Source organism: Choloepus didactylus, chromosome 8 (genome assembly GCF_015220235.1).
Source record: "Choloepus didactylus isolate mChoDid1 chromosome 8, mChoDid1.pri, whole genome shotgun sequence".
In the NCBI taxonomy this organism is placed as follows: domain Eukaryota; kingdom Metazoa; phylum Chordata; class Mammalia; order Pilosa; family Megalonychidae; genus Choloepus; species Choloepus didactylus.
The window spans coordinates 85,986,024-86,009,185 of NC_051314.1; the positions used below are offsets into that span (position 1 = coordinate 85,986,024).

Genomic DNA, 23,162 nt, shown 5'->3' on the forward strand with positions numbered 1-23,162 from the left:
GTAGGCAGATTTTTGATACTGATTGGATCTCTTTGCTTGTGATTGGTTTGTTGAGGTCTTCTATTTCTTCTCAGGTCAGTCTAGGCTGTCCATGTGTTTCCAGGAAATTATCCATTTCCTCTAAATTGTCTATTTGTTGGCATACAGTTGCTCATAGTATCTTCTTATGATTTTTTAAATTTCTTTGGGATCTACAGTCATTTCTCCCCTCCCATTTATGATTTTGTTTATTTGGGCCTTCTCTATTTTTGACTTTGTCAGTCTAGCTGTGGGTTTGTCAATCTTGTTGATCTTCTCAAAGAACCAACTTTTGGTTTGATTTATTCTATTTTTTCTTCAGCATTTGACCATCTGATCAATATATGTCTCAGAATGGGTTAATTTGGATTTATTCTATTTGGAGCTCTTTGGGCATCTTTGATTTGCATATTCATGTCACTTAAAGGGTTGGGAAGTTTTCCCCAACTATGTCTTGAAACACTCTTCCTAGCCCTTTCTCTTCTCCTCCTGGGACACCAACAATTTTTATATTTCTGTGCTTTATGTTGTCCATCATTTCCCTGAGATCCATTTCAAAGTTTTTGATTTTTTTCACCATTTGTCCATTTATGTGTTCACATTCCATTGCTCTGTCCTCTAGTTCACTTTAATCCTGTCTTCTGCCTGTTCAAACCTGCTGTTGTGTATCTCCAGTATATTTTTAATCTGATCAACAGTATCTTTTATTTCCATAAGATCTACTATTCTTTATTTACTCTTTCAAATTCTTCTTTATGCTCTTCTAGGGTCTTCTTAATTTCCTTTATGTCTTTAGCCATCTTGTTGAAGTTGTTTTGGAGATTTGTGTGTACTTCTTTAATTAATTGCTCCAAATTTTGTGTCTCTTCCACCTTTTTAATTTGTCCATATCTTTTTGGTTCTTCAGGTGCTTTATGATATTCTGCTGGCTTACCAATTTTCTGTTGGTAAGATTATTTTGGGAAACACAGGATTATTTGAGTATTTATATATAATTTGGCAGAGCTACTGCTTGGTGGAGTACACTTTCCCTGTCCTACCAGCAGATGGCACTCTTGAGCCACCTCTCACCCTCAAGCCAGCTCTCCCCCAACTTTGTTCACTGGGCAGGGTCCAACCAGGTGGAAATCCAATCAATTCACAAGTTTTCCATGTGCAGCTGGAACTGCCAACCCTGTGGGAGGGAATCAGGTCCTGTGCAGTTTGACAAGGAGTCTGCTCCAGGTCCTGGCAATTCCTGGGGCTGCAAGTGGACCACTCTGGGGCTGTGGAGCTGCACATCTCACCTTCCAGCTCAAATGCACTGCAGTCCCTGTCTGCCGCGCACGTGCAAGTCTCTTGGGTTGGGAAGGGGCACCTGGAGCTTCCATGCAATGCCCTTGCCTCTTGGGTATGCAAACTGTGGGCTTCCATGGAGAAACTGTGAGTGCAGTTACCACAAGGCCACTGAATTCTGAGTTCCCTCATGGGTCTCTCTATGGCAGGACTGTGAAGGGTTATCTTCCCAGCCAACTGCTGAGATGAGTGCAAGTAGCTTGGAAAGTTGCTCAGTCTGTGCTCGGCAGCTGGCTCTAGCCTCCAGTCCCTGGCATGGGAGTTCTTGGCCACAGGGCTATGAACGATTATCTCTCCAGCCAACTGCTGAGATGGGTGCATGGGACTTGGGAAGCTGTTCACTCTCCTCTTGTTGGCTGGCACCAGCTGCCATTCCTCAGCATGGGAGCTCTCAGCAGCAGGGCTGTGAAGGTTATCTCCCCCGTCAACTGCTGAGATGGGTGCACAGGGAATAGAAATCTGCTCCCTTCCATGTTCATCAACCAGCTCCATTCGCTCATCTCTGGCATCAGTATGGGTTGCACACTCTCATTGGTCCTTACAAACGCAGTCTCTCTGCTTTTCCAGCAAAGATCCCACTATGTGGTGTAGAAGTTCCTGCCTGGCTGGTGGCACCCTGGAACTGCTGTTCTAGAGTGCTTTCTGCCCTTTATCCAGTCTTTTTCATGGAGAATTTTGCTCTACCCCTCCTGATCTGCCATCTTCCCAGAAATCCTTCTATTTCTTCTTGAGTCAGAATAGGTAGATTGTGTGTTTCTAGGAATTTGTCCATTTCATCTAGGTTAATTAACTTGTTGGCATACAGTTGTTTATAGTATGCTCTTATAACCCTTCTTACTTCTGTGAGGTTGGTAGTAATAACCAACCTGATTTTAGCTTTTTTAGTTATTTGTGTTCTCTTTTTTCCTTTGTCGGTCTATCTAAAGGTTTGTCAATTTTATTGATCTTTACAAAGAACCAACTTCTGATTTCACTGATTCTCTACTGTTTTGTTTTGTTTTGAAATTCTTTATTGCCTCCACTCTAATCTTTCTTGCTTGCTGTTTACTTTGGGTTTGGTTTGCTCCTCTTTTTCTTGATCCTCCAGTTGTGAGGTTAGGTCTCAGATTTGAGATCATCCTTCTTTTTTAATATATTTAGAGCTATGAATTTCCCTCTCTGCACTGCCTTTACTGCATCCTATAAGTTATGCTATGTTTTGTTTTCATTTTCAGTTGCCTTAAGGTATTTCCTGATTTCTATTGTGATTTCTTCTTTGGCCCACTGGTTGTTTAAAAGTACATTAATTTCCACATATGTGAAATCCATGAATTTTCTAGTTCTCCCTCTGTTATTGATTTCTATCTTCATGCCATTGTGGTCAGAAAAGACCACAAAAAACATATAATTTAATGTTTTTTTAATTTACTGAGACTTGTTTTGTGACCTAACATATGGTCTATCTTGGAGAATGATCCATGTGCAGTAGAGAAGAATGTGTATTCTGCTCCTGTTGGGTTAAGTATTCTACATATGCCTGTTAGGTCTGGGTTGGATTAGAGTATCATTCAAGTCTTCTCTTCTATACTAATCTTCTATTTTCTGTTCATTATAGAAAGTGGTGTTTTGAAGTTTCCTACTATTAAGGTAGAACTGTCTATTTCTCCCTTCCAATCTGTCAGTTTTTGCTTCATGTGTTTTAGGGCTCTGCCATTAGATTTTTTTGTATTGTATCATTTTGAATTCATTCTCATTTCTTTCTGTATATATTTTTCATATATTTTCTTTGTGGTTATCATGGGGTTAAAATTTAATATCCTAAAACAATTTCAATCATGCATAATTTGATATCAACTTAACTACAATAGCATACACATACACGGTTCCTGTATAACTCCACCCCTCACCTTTTGTTGCACTTCTTACAAATTATATCTTTATACATTTTGCATCCCAAACCATAGACTTATCACTGTTTTTATGCATTTGCATGTTGGAACCTATAAGAAGAAAACTGGAGTTACATACCAAAAAACACAATAGCATTGGCGTTTATAATTACCTATATAGTTATCTTTACTAGAGATCTTTATTTCCTTATGCCTCTTTGATCCCTTGTCTACAGTTCTTTCTTTTCAGTCTGAAGAATTCCCTAGAGCATTGCTTGTAAGGCAGTTCTAATGCAGATGAACTCCCTTAGCTTTTGCTTATCTGGGAATGTCTTAATCTCTCCCTCATTTTTGAAAGACAGTCTGGTCAGATATAAAATTCCTGTTTGTCAATTGTTTTGTCCAGTGCTTTAAATATTTTGTATCATGCCCTTCTTGCCTCATGGTGTCTGATGAGAAATCAGCACTCAATCTTACTGGGATTCCCTTGTACATAATACGTTGCTCGTCTTGCAGTTTTCAGAACTCTCTCTCCTTGTCCTTGGCATTTGACTGTTTGATCACTATGCGTCCAGTATGTTTCTCTTCAAATTTATCTGTTTAGGTTTCATTGAGCTTCGTGACTGTGCATATTCATGTCTTTTATTAAATTTGGGCAGTTTTCTGCCATTATTTCTTTGAATTTCCTTTCTGCCCCTTTACCTGGTATCCTTTTGGGACTCCCACAATGTGTATATTTGTATGCTTGATGGTGTCCCACAGTTCTCTTAGGCTTTTTGCTTTTTAAATTCTTTTTTGTTTCTCCTCCTCAGCCTGAATCATTTCAATTGTCCTGTATTTGAATTCATTAATTTTTTCTTCTGCCAGTTCCAATCTCCTGCTGAAACTGTCCAGGGAACTTTTCATTTCAGTTACTATAGTTTTCAACTCCAGTATTTGTTTAGTTCCTTTTCTATCCCTTTATTGAGATTCTCATACTGTCTATTCATTGTTTTCCTGATATCCTTTAGTTCTTTCTCTGTTTTTCTCTATCTCCTTGAGCATATTGAAGATTATTTTTATAAAGTCTTTGTCCAGTATATCCAGAGCCTGGCCTATGTTGGTGGCTTTTGGGTTTTTATCTTGTTCCTTCGGCTCAGGTCATCATTTCATGTGTCTTTGTCCTTTAATCATTTGTTGCATGCTGTACATTTTAATATTTTAGAGTTTTAACTTTGGGGTTTAATCCCCAACCTGTCTGTTCCTTATGTTTATACCCAGCTAGTGATATGACAAAGATTTCCTTGAGTGCCAGGAGCTAACAAAAGAAACAAACCAATACAAATACACACTTGTAACAGTCTTCACTAATCGGCTGTGTTGGCTGGTGCTCTCCTTCAGAGTTCAGCCCTTCCACCAAGAAAATCAGTCCAAGGTGAATGCAAAGTGCAGCGTCCTCACCGTCTTTTTGGAGCCTGCGCCTTGTCCTGGGCTTGTGCTTGCTAGTGGCCTGAGGAATTCTCCCATTTCCAGGAATTTGAATATCCCTCTACTCATTATGAAATAGACTTTCTCTCCTTCCAGGGTGCTCTACTATATGACTTAAAGCTGGTAAGCAGCATTTGCCCCAGCATTTGACTTAATGTTTCTTACACTGCATTAGCTGTTTTCAAGCTGCTTCTGCCAGCAGGGCAAGTTCTAGGAGAGCCTGAGACGAATTTCCTAGTTCAATGTTTCAGGGTGCTCCTCGATTGACTGGCACTGCATACCCAGTATGTGTATAGGGATTACTGTGCTCTTTCCGGAAGAAGGCCAGGGAGCTAGAATGGGAGCACAGGCTGCATCACACCATGATGGGGAGAGGTGGAAGAAGGGTCAACAAGGGCACCAAGTGCTTTTCCTACCACTTTTAAAGTTGCATTTTCTTGACTAGGCACTTGCCCAGTTACTGCAACTCTTTAACTGTTACCCCAAGTTCTGAGGGAGATGGCTCTGTCAGTTTATGCTAGTTGTTCCAAGATTCTGTGGGGGAATGGCACCCTGGACCATCTTATGCCATCAACTTGGTCAAATTTTTCCCATGATTTTTTTTTTTAATACTCTGTCTGGAATAATTATGATACCAATATCTAATGCTCCATAATCAAGGCAGACATGTGTGACTAGAAAGTTAAAGATCAAGAATGAAGGAAAACAGAGATAATTGGTAAGACACAGAAAATCGCAGCATGGTACTGTGTAAAAGTGTCACCTAATTGACCAGGTGTGACTTTGGGTCCAATTTTTTTTCAGTGTCCAACTTTACTCATCTATAAAATATGCACAATACTACAAGAGATAGTGTTATACAGATAAGAGACAGTGTACATAAAAGCTAATACAGAATGAAAGCACAATAAATGGCAGCAATTACTAGTATACATCTTGATTTCTCAGCTTCAGCAGACTAGTAAAATACCTTCATATCAGCTCCAGCAATTCAGTATACATTCCGAATTCATTGTCTAGAAATATATAAATAAACATGTGTACACCCTAACATAGTGTAGACCATTACACAGATATTAATCAAACATAATTTAAGTGAAACTTATTACAAATTACTCTAACTATAATTATATTAAGCATATGTATGAGTATAGGTAAGAAACAGAGAAAAAAATAATATTTAGGTGTTAAGGTGGTAAAATTATATGACTTTTATTTCTATTTTTTAAAAACTATTGTTGTAATTTTGGGTGATACAGTATAAATAAGAGGAAATAATGAAAATTTTAAAATTTCAGATTCCTCCATCAAATGCTCCCATTCTATCTCTCTGACTTCATCCCTCACTGCTTTTAACTATTACCCCTCAGCTCTAGCTACACTGTGTATAGTCCCTACAGGTCCCCTCTATGCCTTTGTTCATATCATACCTCCTAAATGCAGTGTTCTATCCCATCCCTTCTTACAAAGTAAACTGCATGCTTCCTCCAAGGCTTGATAATGATTCATTTCCTTCAAGAAATCTTTCTTAAATTATCCCACTCCACAGTGGCCTTTCTCTTAATCTTCACACTCTTCCCACAACAAAGTAAGATCCAACCAGAAGAATATGTAAATCGCAAGTCACTTCATGTTGTGATTTTAAAAGACTGATACAGGACCTTCTAAATGACCAAATCAAAAGAATGCTAAATATTTAGATGGGGTATTTCTTTTTATCATTTTATTTTAATGAACTTAAAAATACTTATAATTATAGGCTTTCATAGGCTCAGTCAAAATACTGGTGCTTCTCATTCTAACCCTGTTCCATAATAACTAAGTTCTTTAGTTCCTAAATTTCCCCACATTGGGGTTTCTCTCTTACATAGCCTTTGAGTTGAAGAGAAAATACTACATGTGACATGGACCAGCAGCCTCTAACCTTCCCAAGCTTTACTGGGAAAAGTGAGACATCACTGAAGTATTAAATGAAGATCACAGGTTATTGGATCAGAATATACAGATTCAAATATTGGATCTGCAACTTGTGGTGTCATATTAAGCAAATCACTTAATATAAGACTCAAATCCCTTTTCATTAAAATAGAAATAAAAATATCTACTTTGCAGTACAGAAATCAGAATAAATAAATCAGATAATATAACTGAATATGTTGGCTAAACATTCAAAACCTGAAGAATAATTTAAAACTATGAAGTGCTATGTGCATTTTTATATTACAATAATTTATAACATTATTAATACATTATTGCATTAACAATTGTTAATACACTATCACATTAACCCATTCCTTTATTTCTAGGCTTTGCAGACATTTTATTTTTAGAGGTGCTTTGGTTCATAAAATGATTCATAAGTTTTCAGCATCTCTATATGATATACAAACCTTTGGAAAATTGATGGTAACTTTACTTCACAGAAGAAGAAAAGAGAAGCTCAAACAAAAAGAAGTAACTTTTCTAATAATGAGAAATCAGCTAGCAAAAATGTCAAACTCGTAACCACAGAATTACATGACTTTGTGTGTCATATAATCTCAAATATCCTCATAGTCTTTTTCTCTTACCCATTTACTCCTTTTGATAACTGCCTTTTGACTTTCAATAAAACAGAAAGTTTTACTTTTATTTAAAAGGGAAGTTAAATGTGCATTCTGTTGGCAGTTTTCACCAACACATTATATGACAACTTCCAAAGTAGTTCATATACTCCAGTCTCATGTTCTGTTCCATATCATGCTCTTTAATGGCTGTAACCTTAAGTCAACTATCAGCTCCAACGTGTCAGAAAAATGTATTAATTAAAAAAAAAAAAAAAGCTAACTTGGGCTTAGAGATGATTATTACTGAATTGTCAAGGAGAACAGATTTTAAGTTTTTATAATGGAAGGATTTGGATTTTACCTTCCCATAGTTATGTGTCAGCTTTCATTTGGCATTAAAGTAAAAGCAGCTATATGTATAATTTCCCTAATGCCCTGTCAGGGATAATGTAATCTTACCGTTAGAAATCTGTTAGGACCCTCTGCTTTTCTTTTACATTATAACTAACATAAAAACATCTTCCTAAGTGACATTAACTCCAAGCTCTGGTTTCGTGCCAAATGGAGTTAGCCCACCTGCCAATTGTGTCTTGATGTAGCAACTACAAGAGGCAGTGAAATGAGGAAGTTTAAAAACCCAATCAGCCATAGAGAAGGGCTTTACACCAGCAGAAAAGGGCAGGTAATCTCTTTCAAGTTAAATTGATCTGGTTGCTATGCCTGCTAATCAATCCTAAATACACAGTTCCTAGGCAGAAAGCCACTTCATTTGACATTTATTGAAGGAGGCTCCCCTTGGCTGGGTTCCAACTAAGCAGGAACTCACAAATCTCTCTCATGTAACTGTTTCCTGGTTCTGCCCAATTCTAAATGAAATCAGATCCTGCGGGCTAAGTAATCAGTAAGCTGAGCAATCATGGAGACCAGAGGCTTATCAAGGCAAAGTTGTTCTGACCTACAGTTAGATCCTTATTCTTATCTCAATGAGCCAACAGTCTGATACGATAATAATCTGGGCCAAAGGGCATGCCATGGTGCTTCCTCCCAGAGGTTCAGACAGAGCAGAAATAGTTACCTATAAAAATTTCCAGAGTTGGGTCAGTTATGGAGAATTGGGTGAATTTAGGTAAGTACAGAGGTATAGGAGAGCACATCAGGCTGGGACGTGGCATTACTAAATACATGGAAGAGGAAATGTGAATGTTAGGTTTTGAGATGAGTAATCTAGCTGGAACAAAATTGTGTGGCAGAAAAACAGAAGATATGACATTAAGTTTCTAGCTACAAAACCTGAAAGGTGGAACCTGGGGTTTGGGATAAGCCATGGGTACGCTACTAGGTTAATTATTTACCCCTAAAAGTATTTTTTGGTTATGATGATTTAATAGATCCATCTATGCTTTGCAGATGATGAAAGCAGGGGACAGCCTATCAAGGGATGGAATGGGGATAGGGAATAGGGATTTAATGCTTAAATTGAACAGGGTTTTTGTTTGGGATAATGGGGGGGAAAAAGAAGTAAGGGTCAGCAACTTTTCTTCATTAATTTACTCCCTCCTGAATTCCAGAGAACAGGGGCATTGTGGCTACTTATACTCCCCGCTATCTCTTGTCTGCTGTGGCATGAAGTGACTAGACAAAGTTTATGGACACATACACAACTGGGAATGGCTAAAATAATCCATGACAAGCAAGAAAATGGATGGATGGTTGGGAGGAAGAGTGGTATAGGTTTTCTCTACTTATGAATGCTTCCTCTCATATTTCAGATCCAGACAGTTCTTAAAAATAAGCAGAGTGGACAGTCCTAAATCCCAAACATTAATCTTGCTGTTTGTCTTCCTATCATTTTAAAGTCCTTAAGGCTATTTCATTTAAAAAAAAAAAAAAAATCTCTTATAAAATGCAAATACATCCCAGAAAAGAGTTACGGTTTAACTATTAATCTTAATATCTATTACTTAAAAAAAAAATTGGTGTTCTAGGGAATATTAGAATATATTTATTCCCAAAAAGAGAGCCCACAATCAAATACACTTGAAAAACAGTATAATATAGCTCCCTCTTGGAAATTCACAAAGCCCAGTAGCATTGAAATGACACTGAGAAGACCTGTAGTAAAATTTTAAAAAGTATTTTCGAATCTCTTTAACTACCAAACCCTCGTTTCCCTCACAGAAGAAATATTAATACATTTTAAGAAATGGGTATTCTATAGAACAGTTTGAGAAACATAAAGTTAAAACAATTCAATGTTTAATACAGTGCACAGAAGAGACAACTGGGTTAGGGAGTGCTAGGAAGAATGAAAGGAGACAGAAAAGCAAAGACAGATCTTTTCTACTTTATAATTTTGTTCAAAAACATCATGTCATCGTTATAGGCTCCTAGTTTAAATGGAGGACCCTAATGTAAAGGTACTTCATCTTCTAAAAATTTTTTGGTCCCTCTTCCAAGCAATATTAATCTCAAGATCATTGCTAGAGCATTTTGAGTCCTCTACACCATTCATTCCCACACTGTGACCAAAAGAAGCAGAGCAAAGCAGAAAGCTAAATATACCATAGGATTTTTAAGTCTCTCCCCAGTAGTTATGAGTTGGGAATTAAAGAACTTGTTGATAGCCTGACCATCATAATAAACGATCATTTTTGTGCTACTGATAGCAAATGTAAAGTAACTTACCAGCTCTGAAGTTCAGCAAAAGCTTGTTTCATTTTCTTAATAGAGGTATCCATCTCTTCTTTAACTACAACTCGATACCGTGCAAGAGAGACTGTGCAGCGCTGGAGGTCTTTTACAGATTTTTCGATATTGGAACCTTGGGAAAAAAAACAAATATTAACAGAAAAAACGGAGCATAAGTAACTTGAAAGTTGGATCCCAACAGCTAAGCATATAGAGTAACAAGTGTCATGTGGACTAAAAATGTTTCCTAAATGGCCACCCCCTTACCCTCCTCTCCAAAAAATGATGTTTCATAGATTTAAAAAAAAAATTAAGTATCCTGGCTAAGACAGAGTAACAGGAATCAAATTTTTCATCTTTAAACAACTAAGGCATAAACATAAATACATATAAATATATCACAATGGTTTTCAGACAATGGACAAATAGGCAGTGCTTTTTCCAGAGAAAAAGGGAACAAATCAAGGTAAGGCCTAAGATTGCACCAAATTACTGTCTGCAGAGAGTTGCCAGGCTATAAAGCAGGAAGGAGAAATCCCAAACTGAACCTGGTAATCTCCCAGAGTTGGGGGACAGAGTTGAAAACTCAGATAGGCCAAGGTGGCTAGAATTCTCCAGGCACAGTACTGGAGTACTGGAGAGAAGAGAGTTACGCACACACACACAAATACACACAAAGCAGTGTACTCTACAGATCTACAGGGGATTCTGAGTATTGATCAGTGCATTCATGTGAGGGAACTACTTGATGCATGTGAGGAAACGACCTGAGACAAGAAAAAGAACTACCTGGAAGATGTAGGTGACCCAGAGGTCACCCAGAGTGGAAAACCTTGCAATACATAGGGTACCAGGTAGAGTATTTAGAGGTGTATCACTTCAGTCATGAGGCAAATTCACTCTAGACTAAAGGCTTCTTCTAGTTCAACCTTAAAAATCTTAAAAGCAAGCCTTCAAGGGTTTCCAAGTAACTTCACCAAGTCCCAGAACAAAGTACAAGAATATTTAATGAAATACAAAATTGTCTAGCAACTAACAAAGCAAAATTTACAGTAGATGGCATCCAGTAAAAAATTACCAGGCATAAAAGAAGCAGAAAAATATGACTCATAATGAAAAGTCAATCAGCAAAAATAGACCCAGAATGGCATATGAAAAATAGAGTAAATAAAATATTGAGAAGTTATTATACCCAGAAACCACATGTTCAAAAAGGAGGAGGAAAGCATGAACATGTCAGGAGACTTGGAAGAAAATTTAAAAGACCCAAATCAAACTCTAGAGATGAAAAAAATAATGTCTGAAATAAAAAACACACTGAATGAGAGTAATAGCAGTTAGACACTGGAAAAAAAATTAGTGAACCTGAAGATAGTCATTTTAGAAAACAGCCAAAATAAAATGAAACATGGAGAGAAAAAAGACTAAAAACAAACAAAAAACTATTTGAATAGCTACTAAATGTTCAAAACTCCTTAAATCATACGGTTTAATAGAATATACTTTTCCATGAGCATGTTACAAAATTGATAAAAAGTTCTCTATAGTACAGTTTGAAGCATTATATGTGAGGAAAACAGCTTTGTAGATAAAGATGAAATACAACTACCTACTCAACATATTTTAACCAGTTTCCAAGAGTTCTATTACCTTTTCTATATACTCCAATGTCAAAATTATATACACAGCTAATGAAAGAATCATGGGTCTACAAAAAGTTCATAATTGTGCCAAGAAACAGATTTTCAATTTTTTATTTAAATTCTTCATCTCAATTTGATCTCTTTAACTACCTAAAAGCTTTTAAGTATTGTGCCTATACACACTCCTTTATTTTTCCTTTCTGAATATTCTCAAATAAGAAACAAAGTAGGTATATCATAGTCTCTCCCATTATTGTGCTTCTGATAATGTAAGAAAATTTCAATAAAGCAAGCATTAAGCAGCCTAGGCTTGCTGCTCTGGAACAAGCTGAGGCTTATGTTAGAAAAATAAAATGGAGAGCTTTGCTAGTTAAAGAACAGTTTAATTTGTGGAATAGATGATTCAATAAAAAGCCACAGGTTAGAAATCTCCCTTACATTTCAATAACTTATTTATTCAATGGAGTGGATCACCATGCTTAGATATATATGATACTCAGAAGGGCTGTTCCTCTATCTGTTTAATTATTGGCTATTTATTTGTGTCTATTATAGTTAATTAAAAAAAAAAAAGTAAAGAGCTACCACCAGTCGATGCTCAGTACTTACTTCATAGAAAATGATCTTGTTTAAAGCTAGAGTCTGTCAGGTATCAATTAGAGCATGAAATTGTGAAAAGGAGTGAAAATATTTCTTTAAAATGTCGTGTCAGAGATGGTTGGGCTTCTTGCTGTTGAGTCAACCAGGAGATAAAAATGAAGGAAAGAACATAAAAGCATTACAGTAAAGCAAATAAAGGAAGCAAGTTAGTGTTAGCAGATAAGTCATCCTGGCAGTAAAGTTTGACTTTAATTCACAAACAGGATCTTTGTCATTGTAACAAGACCGCACACAATATCTAAACTGATGTCAGATGCCAACAGCATATACAGAGATGGGGAAGGGCTGCTTGGAAAACAGAGAAACTGTTACTTTTTGCCTTTCTGAAACCTTACCTATGGGAACAAAGAGATAATTCACCCTCTTTGGCTAAAAATATAGATTTTTAGTTTTTTCTCAGGGGTGGGCGCCTCTGATTTACCTAGCTTTTTGGTAGTAGAGGAGAGTGGAACACCATCTATCCCCAGACTGGAAAGCTGAAGTCCTGTGGTTGGTCTTGAGAGAGATTTGGCAGCATTCCTGGATTGCTGCGAATTCTGAGAAGAGTGCATAGTCAAAGGCTTGGTCTCAAAATCAGAGACACCATTCTCCAGCATGGATCCTGTCAAAGAAAAGAGGTAGTATTTTAGAGCACAATTTAGGGGTAAATCTATCAGTTTTAAGTATATATAAAACAGGTGAAGATGTTTTAGGCAAAACCTTGACTCAGATGGTTGTGAACAAATCATCTGGCAGAATAATAATCAGAATGAACTGGATATGGCTAACAGTAACTTCTGGCTTAGACAGCCCTAAGGAACCCTGAAAGAAGAAAGGAAGAGGAGTCTTTGTTAACCCATCTCTAGATAGGCTACTTCTTTCTTCTCTGGCAGTGGTACAAGGATGTGAAGCATGTCAACCTCACCAATTTCTGCTGCCTTCCATGAGTTATGTTGAAGAAAAGAGAATTTTATACTTTCACAGGAAAAAAAGAGTTTTAAAGCTTTATGGAGTAAAAAGGGCAAAAAGTAAATGAGAGGAAAATTAGTTCGGGGGTGGGTCGTGGGTGAGGGGAAGGAAGCCACTGTCTATCACTGGTTTGTGAGGTCAGTGTAGGTGCAATATTTTTTCTCTAAGTCTTTTTTTATGAATGAATCAATAAAAGAACCTCTAAAATTGACAGAATAATTATTAAATAGACATTACATTTAAAAATTCAGCAGCAAAAGGGCAAGGGGAACTAGATTAACAAATAGTAATTAAAAAAAAAATTTCAAAAGAGAGACATTCCAGTATCTTCCTAGCCCTCAACAAAAATGGTTAATAATAAAAGAAACAAATGAAAAATGTAAAAGATACTTGGATTTAGAACTAAAACTAACCCTAACTCTTTACTAGAAACTAACAGTCTAGTTTCCCTAAAAGCTGGGATTATAGTAGTTATTATATATTCTTCACTGCATTGGGTCTTAGAATAATAACATCATCATCTTTCTCCATATTTAAGTTTATAATTTTTAAATATCTTAACTTTCCCTTCTGCAGTCTCTAAATACTAGGGTACTAAGATACTTCTCTGTTACTAAGTCAGAAGAGTTCAAGACTGATTTAGACTAAAGTTAAAATATGAGACAATGGTACAAGAATTATATTTTTCTACATCTTTGATAATTATAAAATGTGACTTTCATGCAAGAAGTAACAAAAATTAAAATGTAAAAGACCACCTAGATTCAATTTATTGTTTGCTTTCTCTCCTAGGAGGTCCCTGTATTTCTCAATTGAATGTAACTTTTCAAAAACGTGTTAATAAACTCACCTGTTCTACCCAGCATATCTGGTGTGGCAGGCTCAGGATCCTCTAGTTCTCTGGCATCTATTGAAAGTGTCTCCAAACCTTCACTGAGTGAGTCCACAGATTCAGTGTCATTGATGGCACCGTTCACATGGTAACCATTAACACCACCTTTCTCTGAGGAAGGCACAGCATGCTCCCCTTGAATGGAAACTGATTTACTGGAATCTGGGACAGTGTTACTTGCTTCTGCTGCAGGTTTTGGTTTACTTTTCTTCTTTTTGTTCTAAGGGTTATTGAAGATTTTAAAAATAAGAAAAAAAAAAGACTCCCACAAGCCAGAGAGATAAACTCAAGCCACCCAATGGCAATCAATGCTACCAATTTCTTATATGTTCTTCCAGTAATTTAACACATTTTTATAAACAAGGAACTACTACCTGAAATAGCTATGTGTAAAATTCTATACTTTGGATAAATTTGAACACATAATATACAAAAATGTCTGCATAGCAAAAACCACCATAAGGAAAATCAAAAGGTAAGTGATAAAATATGAAAACTATGTGCTACTTATATTCAAACAAATAGAGAGCTGTAACAAAAAATAAACGAGAGAAAACAATCATCCAATAAAGAAATGGCATAGGATATAAACACATGGAATGAAGTGCAACCTCAGTCTAATAAGATAAATATAAAATAAAAGTCTATTACTGTATCATTTTTCATCTATGAGATTAGCAAAGGTCAAGAAGTTTGATAACACTCTAGGGTTGAGGGTGTAGGGAAACTGGCATTCTCACATATTGCTGGTGGAAGTGTAAATTGGTACTATCTATGGCAGTCTAGTAATACTTATCAAGATTACAAATGCACATATTCTTTGACCAGCAATTCCACTGCTAGGATTTTATCCTACAGCAACAGATACTAACATATAAGCAAAATGATAAATGCACAAGGTTATTCAGTGCAGTATTATCAATAAGAGCAAAGGATTGGAAGCAACCCAAATTTTGATCAATAGGGAACTGGTTAAATAAGTTATGATATATCCAAACAGTAGGATTATTATGTATTCATAAAAAGCAAGTAAGCTCTTTATATACTGAAATGGAACATACTTCAAGATATAGTATATGAAAAAAGAGAACAAAGAGGAGCTTATATATTCATATTTGCTTATATATGCATAAAATATCTTGGAAGATACATAAGAAATTGATAATACTGTTTGCCCCTGGGATGGGGAACAAATGGCTAAGGAATAGGTGGTATAAAGATGTTTCAGTGTATTAGAGTATTAACTTTTGTATCTTTTGAATTGTGAGCCACATGAATGTATTACCTAAGCAAATAGAAAAATTAAAACGAATAAAAAAGTCCTTTACCTTTATTTTGCCATCCAACAAATACTGGTAATAACTTAATTCTATCCCTAAGCCTAGACTGGCCTGTTCTAGCAGAAGCACTACTATTCTCCTGAAACTCTGAATATAATTCCCAGTGAATGAACATAGCCACTTCCAATTGGACTAATCCCAACAGTTAACTGGACTGGATTTGGGTATTTGGGACTGACAAACTGAAGCTATTTTTCTTTCTCTGACTGTTAAATTTGTGTTCTTAGGCACACATACTTTTCCAGTTTCATGCACACCCTAGATCACTAATAACTGATAATTCTGTGCCAATAAATTAAGAAATGGGTGTTCTCAAGAGCTCACATAGCTATCTATGATAGGGTGAAAGTAGAGGGAAGAAATTAAGCAAATAGTCAAAATATGATTACGGGGAGCTTCAGGGGAATCTGAAGTAGTAGTAACCCCCTTTTGGAAAAAATTTTCAAGAGTAAATGAGAACAAGCCTGGATGGTCAAGACATGACAGAAATAATAATGAAGTGATTTACAGTCATTAGGAAAGCATTCCACTATGGCCAATTGATTTCTGACAAGTGTGCCAAGTACATTCGATGGAGAAAGAATAGTATCTTCAACAAATGATGCTGGGAAAACTAGATGTACACCTGCAAAAAAAAAAATGAAGATGGATCCCTACCTCATACCATATACAAAAAATCAACTCAAAATGGATCAATGACCTAAATATAAGAAATAAAACCAGAGAACTCTTAGAAGAAAACAGGGGAAAATCTTTGGACATTGAATTTGGCAATGGATTCTTAAACTTTACACCAAAAGCATGAGCAACAAAAGAAAAAACAGATAAACTGGACTTTATCAACATTAAAAACTTTTGTGCATAAAAGGACATTATCAAGAAAGAGAAAAGACAACTTAGATAGTGGTAGAAAACAGTTGAAAATCATATATCTGAAAAGGGTTTAATATCCTGAATATATAAAGAACTGCTACTACTCAACAACAAAAAGACAAACAACCCAATTTAAAAATAGGCAAAGGTGGTGATGGTAGCACAACATCGTGAATGTAATTAATATCAGTGAATTGTATACCTGAAAGCAGTTAAAATGAGAAATTTTATGTTGTATATATGCTACCACAATAAAAAAGGGGGGGTCTCCCCCCTACATGGGACACGACTCCCAGGGGTGTAAATCTCCTGGCAATATGGGACATGACTCCCAGGGATGAACCTGGATCCGGCACTGAGGGATTGAGAAAGACTTCTTAACCAAAAGGGGGAAGAGAAATGAAACAAAATAAAGTTTCAGTGGCTAAGAGATTTCAAATGGAGTTGAGAGGACATTCTGGAGGTTATTCTTATATATTATATAGATAGCCCTTTTTAGTTTTTAGTGTAGTGGAACAGCTAGGAGGAAATACCTGAAACTGTTGAACTACAACCCAGTATCCTCGATTCTTGAAGATGATTGTATAACTTATAGCTTATACTATGTGACCATGTGATTGTAAAAACCTTGTGATTCACATTCCTTTCATCCTGTGTATGGACCGATGAGTAGAAAAATGGAAACAAAAAGTAAATGAATAATAGGGAGGGATGGGGTGGGATGGGATGTTTTGGGTCTTCTTTTTTATTTTAATTTTTATTCTTTTTTTTTTTGAGGTAATGAAAATGTTCAAAAATTAATTGTGGTGGTGAATGCACAACTATATAATGGTACTGTGAACAACTGATTGTACACTTTGGATGACTGTATGGTATGTGAATATATCTCAATAAAATTGAATTTAAAAACAAACAAACAAAAAAAACCACACAAAAAAGGGCAAAGGACTTAAATAGACAGTTCTTCAAAGAAAATACACAAATGGCCAATAAGCATATATGATCAGATGTGCAACATCATTAGTCATTAAGGAAATGCAAATCAAAACCACAATAAGTTACCACTTCACACCCACAAGGATAGCTATTATTTAAAAAAAGGAATTTAACAAGGGTAAGTGAGGATGTGGAAAAATCAGAACCCTGGTACATTGTTAGTGGGAATGTAAAATGGTGCAGTTGCTGTGGGAAACAGTTTGGTAGTTCCTCAAAAAATTAAACAGAATTACCAAATAGCCTGGCAATTCCACTTCTAGGTATATATCCAAAAGAATTGGAAAAAAGGGATTCAAACAGGTATTTGTATACAAATTTCATGACAGCATTATCACAACAGCCAAAAGGTGGCAACAGCCCAAGGGCCCATCAAAAGATGAGTGGATAAACAAAATATGGTATATACACACAATGGAATATTATTCAGACATAAAAAGGAATGAAGTTCTGATGCATGTGACAACATGGATGAATCCTGAAGACATTAGGCTAAATGAAAGAAACCAGACCCAAAAGGGAAAATATTGTTATGATCTTACCTATATGAAATAGCTGGAAAAGGCAAATTCATAGAAACTAAAAGTAGATTAGAGGTTCCCAGGGGTTGAGGGAAGGGGGAATGGGGAGTTACTGCTTAATGGGTAATGAGTTTCTACTGGGGGTGATAAAAAAGTTTTGGAAATGGATGGTGGTGACGGTAGCACAACACTGTGAATGTAATTAATGCCATTGTATCATATACTTAAAAATGGTTGAAATGGAATATTTGTAGTATATATATAGACACAATAAAATTCTTAAAATTTTTAAAAAAGAAAAGCATCCCAAACTTCAGCACTGCCCTAATAAAGGAAAAGGATACCCCAAACTGATGCACACAGTAATATGTTTCAAAGAGATGATTAAAATCCATAGGTCAAGCATTTCCTAAAGGAGCTATATTTAGTGAACAGGGCTGTGGAAAGCATCCTGAGCATAACTAGTATACATTAGGGAAAGCATTTTGGTTTTAACTGGATAAGGAGAAGGCAATGAGAACTAATATGTTAGGCATTGTATTAGATACTTGTATTTGTTAGGATTATTTTTTTATTTTAAAGATGAGCAAGAAGGCACAGAAAGTTAAAAAACACTCCCAGGCCACAAAACCAGTAAGCAATGGAACAGGGTCTAAATCACAGTTCTGTTTCACTCCACAGCCCAAGTCCCTTCTGTCTCCCTAAACTGAAATATCCAACCCCTTCACAAGGCACCTAATTAGTTATAGTAGCAAAGCTCCATGTTAGACTTACTATCATTAGGAGGCTACCACACAGTGAATGAAGAGTAGGAAACAGTTGTCAGACCTAAAATTCGGAACTGTTTTCACTCATGTATGATAGAATGATGGTGAAAACCACCGACTAGATCACTTTCTCTAAAGGAGCTTAGCTTCCCTTGACATGTTCTTTTATTTCATTCCATCAAATATTAATATCTCTTCAGCAACTGCACCATGGCTAAGTCACTCTGTTTCCCTCCTTACATCACAAGTAGACTGTGAGGCACTCTGTTAGACACAGCTGTGTTTCAATGTCACAGAAGACATTTTTTAACCACGTAAACTGAAGATGCAGATATAAACCATTTCTTTCAAATACTTTGGCAGAGCCTGAAATTTTATAATACAAATATCAACATCATACTTTTAAATTTAATTCATTTTTTACCTTCTTCTTGCCTGTTACTGTCCATTCTTTGAGTACTTCACTGGCACTACCTGTAAGAGAAACCAATTATAGATTTTCTCTCCTACCGCACATATAGTAAAACAGGAATTAGCATCTCTGTGTTTTGTAATCGCTGGAGAATTTCCAAAGCTCTTAATAGGAAAAGTCTCGGTCAAGTCTCTGACCAATACATCATGCTTACCTTCTAGAATACCTGCCTATTTAGCTCTCCTTCTCCACATAATTTCCTCAGTAAGTTCTTCCAGGACTATACCAACGTACCCTGGCCATTTGAAGGTTCTTTTATTCGTACATCTTAGACTGAATACAAAAACGTTGGGTTTCAACATGAGTGAGCCATCCCCTCTCCTCCAAGAGATATATACCACTTTGGCTATGTTGTTTTGCAGAGAGCTGAACATCTTACACTGCCTTAGTATTATAAAGAATATTAGTAGTATAAAGAAAACAGATGAAGAAAATTCTAACGGGATCTGTTTATTCTTATATAGTAAAGAATTAACATTACCCAAAGAGATCTGGTTTGTCCTCGTCTCCTCAGAGGTGATCTCTGGGAAGAGTGTCTTTATTTACCTAGGGACTTTGGCCACTGAACAGTCTAAAAATGTGATTTATAATGTGTATCTGCTCTAACTCCAGAGGGCCTGGAGACCAAAGGTCAGCCACATGCAGTCAACCACGGAGCCAGAATAAAAACTAAACATTGAGGCTCAGGTGAACCTACCTGGTTGACAACACTCCATGCATACATACTGTCACATATTGATGCTGGAAAAGTAACACTATACATGACTACACTGAGAGGACAACTGAAGCCCACATTTGATACTCTCCTAGATGCTGTCCTGTGTACTTCTTCCCTTGGCTGATTTTAACCTGTATCCTTTCACCATAATAAAACATAACCACAAGTATAACAGCTTTCAGGGAGTTTTGTGAGTCCTTCTAGCAAATTATTGAACCTGAAGGTGGTCTTGGGAACACCTGAACTTGCAATTGGTGTGGGAAGTGAGGGCAGTCCTGTGTGAACTGTACTCCTTCAAACTCAACTATGCAAACCTATATTAGCGAATTCTGAGACCTAATCAAATGTCATTGTTCAATGATGCAATGGCTTCAAGCAAATTTTTCTTAAACAAGTTATGTGGAAAGAAGTTCATAAAACACTCTTCAACTCTATAATCTTAAAGACTTTGTGATGTCTGTCATTCCTCTATATGTCAGATAAGCAAACTCAAACCTGCACATCTGAGTACTTGCCAGAGTCAAATTAAATGGTATAAGAGTCTGGAAGAGAATGTTGAATCCTTGCATTTGCCATCTGTTGCTGAGCCACCAAATCATTGCTTTTATCATTAAGAGTCTCTTAAATTCTTATCCAATCCAATTCCAATCAAGTTCCTTCTACCAATGGCCACATGATTTCATTAGAGAAAATTCTGAGTGAAATGATGGAGATTTTTTGGCTTGTCTCTTATTTCAGATATCGTATACCTTATGCAAGAATTACTTCTGGAGTTGAAAGAGGTATTTTACATAAGAAAAACGTCATAATATGTTATCATAGTTTGCTATGTAATATGTCAAACATTGGCTTGCTAAATGAATAGTATAAAAATCTGAACCAACTTCTATCTGAACAAATACAAACTTATAAAAACAATGATCTAGGATTACCTTCCATGAATGCTTGTACTGTTTTATCCACACAATTATCAAAGTGCTGCAAAACCAGGATAATTTCATTGTTGCTCTTATTGGGAACTATTGCACGCACTGCATTTATCTGGAAAAGATGATGGATGATTTAATTCTAGTATCAGTAGGTCATTTGGCAACTGAGGCCTATTACCAAGAATAATGAAAACAGTGACATTTTATTCTTAACAGTATGAATCACTTGTTATTGTTGATAAGAGCACATACAACCATCTCACCGAGAATGATCAACAGATGCATGTAACAGCATATGAAAAACAAATTTCAGTACTTATAAAACCAGAAAATTTCTAGAAATAGAAGATATGAGCTAGATTTTATTTCAAGAAAGGGTGATTTGTTTAATTTAGGTGTTAGGTATAAATTTAGCATCAAGGTTTTCTTATTTTTAGCATACTCTATGGAAATAACGTAGAAAGTTTAATGAAACAACTTAGATTTTTGTAAAACATTTTGAAAACATTAACACTTTCTATCATTTTATTATAAAGATAATTTATAGAGATAATTTAAATTAGCTTAAGTTATTTCAGGTATATAAAACATTTAGAAAACAATACTATGAACACCCACTATGTGATAACCAGTTTATGAAATAAACCAAGAGATGCAACTGAAGCTCCCATGAACCTCTCATATATCCCATTTCCCTCCTTCTCCCCCCCAGAATTTCCATCCTAAATTGGTGTTATTATTTCCATATATACTGCACTTTTAGGATGTATGAATCCATAAGTAATATATAGTAATGTTTTACATTACATAATATTATATCATACATATCTATGAACAATTTGCTTTTTTCATATAACACTCCTTTTAAGTTTTCCGTGCTCATAGATGGATTTCTTTTTCATTTATTTTAACTGCTACATAGTATTTCCATTATATGCATATACTCAAATCATGCTGTCTCCTGTTGATGGACATATATATTGTTTACAATTTTGGGCTATTATGAATAATGCAGTAACAAACATTCTTATGCCTATTTGCTGTTGAATCCCCAGGGCCTAAAATAATGCTGAGCAAACAATAAGCAATAAAGAAAATCAGGGAAATAGATGTTTTCTGTGAACAGTGAATGTCTCGACTATATATAACCACTAGAATTCCTGAACAACAGAACATCTATAATTTCATTAGGTAAGACCAATTGCTCTTCAAAGTAGATAGGCCAATTTTATTAGGTAGATCCTTAATTTTTTTATGATTAAAAAATGTAATCTAAAACATTTAATTAATGTTTTGTTTTCATTTTGAACCTCAGTGTTATATCCAGCAACCTCGATGAAGTCTTATTAGTTCTAATAACTTATTGCTCTCTTGGATTTCCTATGTAGATAATGGTATAATCCAAAAATAAGGGCAGTTTTTAAAATTCCTTTCCAATCCTTATAATTTTCTTTTCTTTACTTATTAGAGAGTTATGACTTTACAAAACAACCATGCATAAAACACAGGATTCTCATACACCACCCCACCTCAAGATCTTGCATTGGTATGGAAAGTTTCTTACTATTGAGGATACCACTTTTTAAAATAATTGTATTTTTTTCCGAACAGTAATTACCTCTGTTACAACTGATGCAAGATTATTAAAATAGTTCTATCATCCATTATTTACATTAGGTGTATTTTTTCCCATATACCACTCTATGAATTACCACCTTGTCATACATTTGTTATAACCCATGAAAGAAAACTCTTATACTTGAACTATTAACTGTAGTCTGTTGTCTACAATAGGGTTCACTGTGCTGTACAGTCCTATGATTTATCTTTTAACTTTTAAATTAAATATAAATATCAAAACTTTTATTAACTAGTAATATACATTCTATAAAGTTACCTCTCTTAACCACATTCACCTGTATAGTTCAGTACTGTTGATTACACTCACAGTAATATGCTACCATTACCACCATCCATTTCCAAACCTTTACTATCACCTTATATAGAAATTCTGGACAAGTTAAGCATCAACTCCCCATTCTCTAACCTCAATCTATTGCCTGGTAATCTATACTCTAGTTTCTAATTCTATGAGCTTGCTTATTATAGTTAGTTGATAACAGTGAGATCATACAGTATTTGACCTTTTGTGTCTGGCTTCGTTGAGTCAACAATGTCTACAAGGTTCATCCACACTGTCACATGCATCAGAACTTCATTCTTTTTTACAGCTAAATAATATTCCATCATATATATATATATATATATATCACTTTTTTAAAATGCAATTTTATTGAGATATATTCACACCATACAAACTACTCACAGTATATAATCACTGACTCACAGTATCATCACATAGTCCTGCATACATACCCATGATCAATTTTAGGACATTTTCATTACTCACTGCCCTTCCCTCCAGGTGCGACCTGACTCCCAGGGGTATAAAACTCCCTGGCAACCCAGGATATGACTCCCAGG

At 35.8% G+C, this 23,162-nt stretch overlaps 1 protein-coding gene across 7 annotated transcripts in view; it reads right to left on the reverse strand.

Moving 5' to 3' along the window:
• SPATS2 (spermatogenesis associated serine rich 2) overlaps positions 1-23,162 on the reverse strand; it is a 197,271-nt gene that overhangs the window by 40,566 nt on the left and 133,543 nt on the right. For 6 of the 7 annotated variants that reach the window (XM_037846128.1, XM_037846132.1, XM_037846126.1 and 3 more), the window contains 5 exons: positions 20,682-20,790; positions 18,984-19,033; positions 14,024-14,285; positions 12,647-12,826; positions 9,920-10,055 (listed from right to left, as the gene is read on the reverse strand). In XM_037846128.1, the coding sequence (XP_037702056.1) occupies positions 9,920-10,055; positions 12,647-12,826; positions 14,024-14,285; positions 18,984-19,033; positions 20,682-20,790 (737 nt within the window). Of the gene's footprint in view, positions 1-9,919; positions 10,056-12,646; positions 12,827-14,023; positions 14,286-15,913; positions 16,031-18,983; positions 19,034-20,681; positions 20,791-23,162 lie in introns of those variants that run through there. The other variant, XM_037846133.1, reaches the window with a different exon arrangement.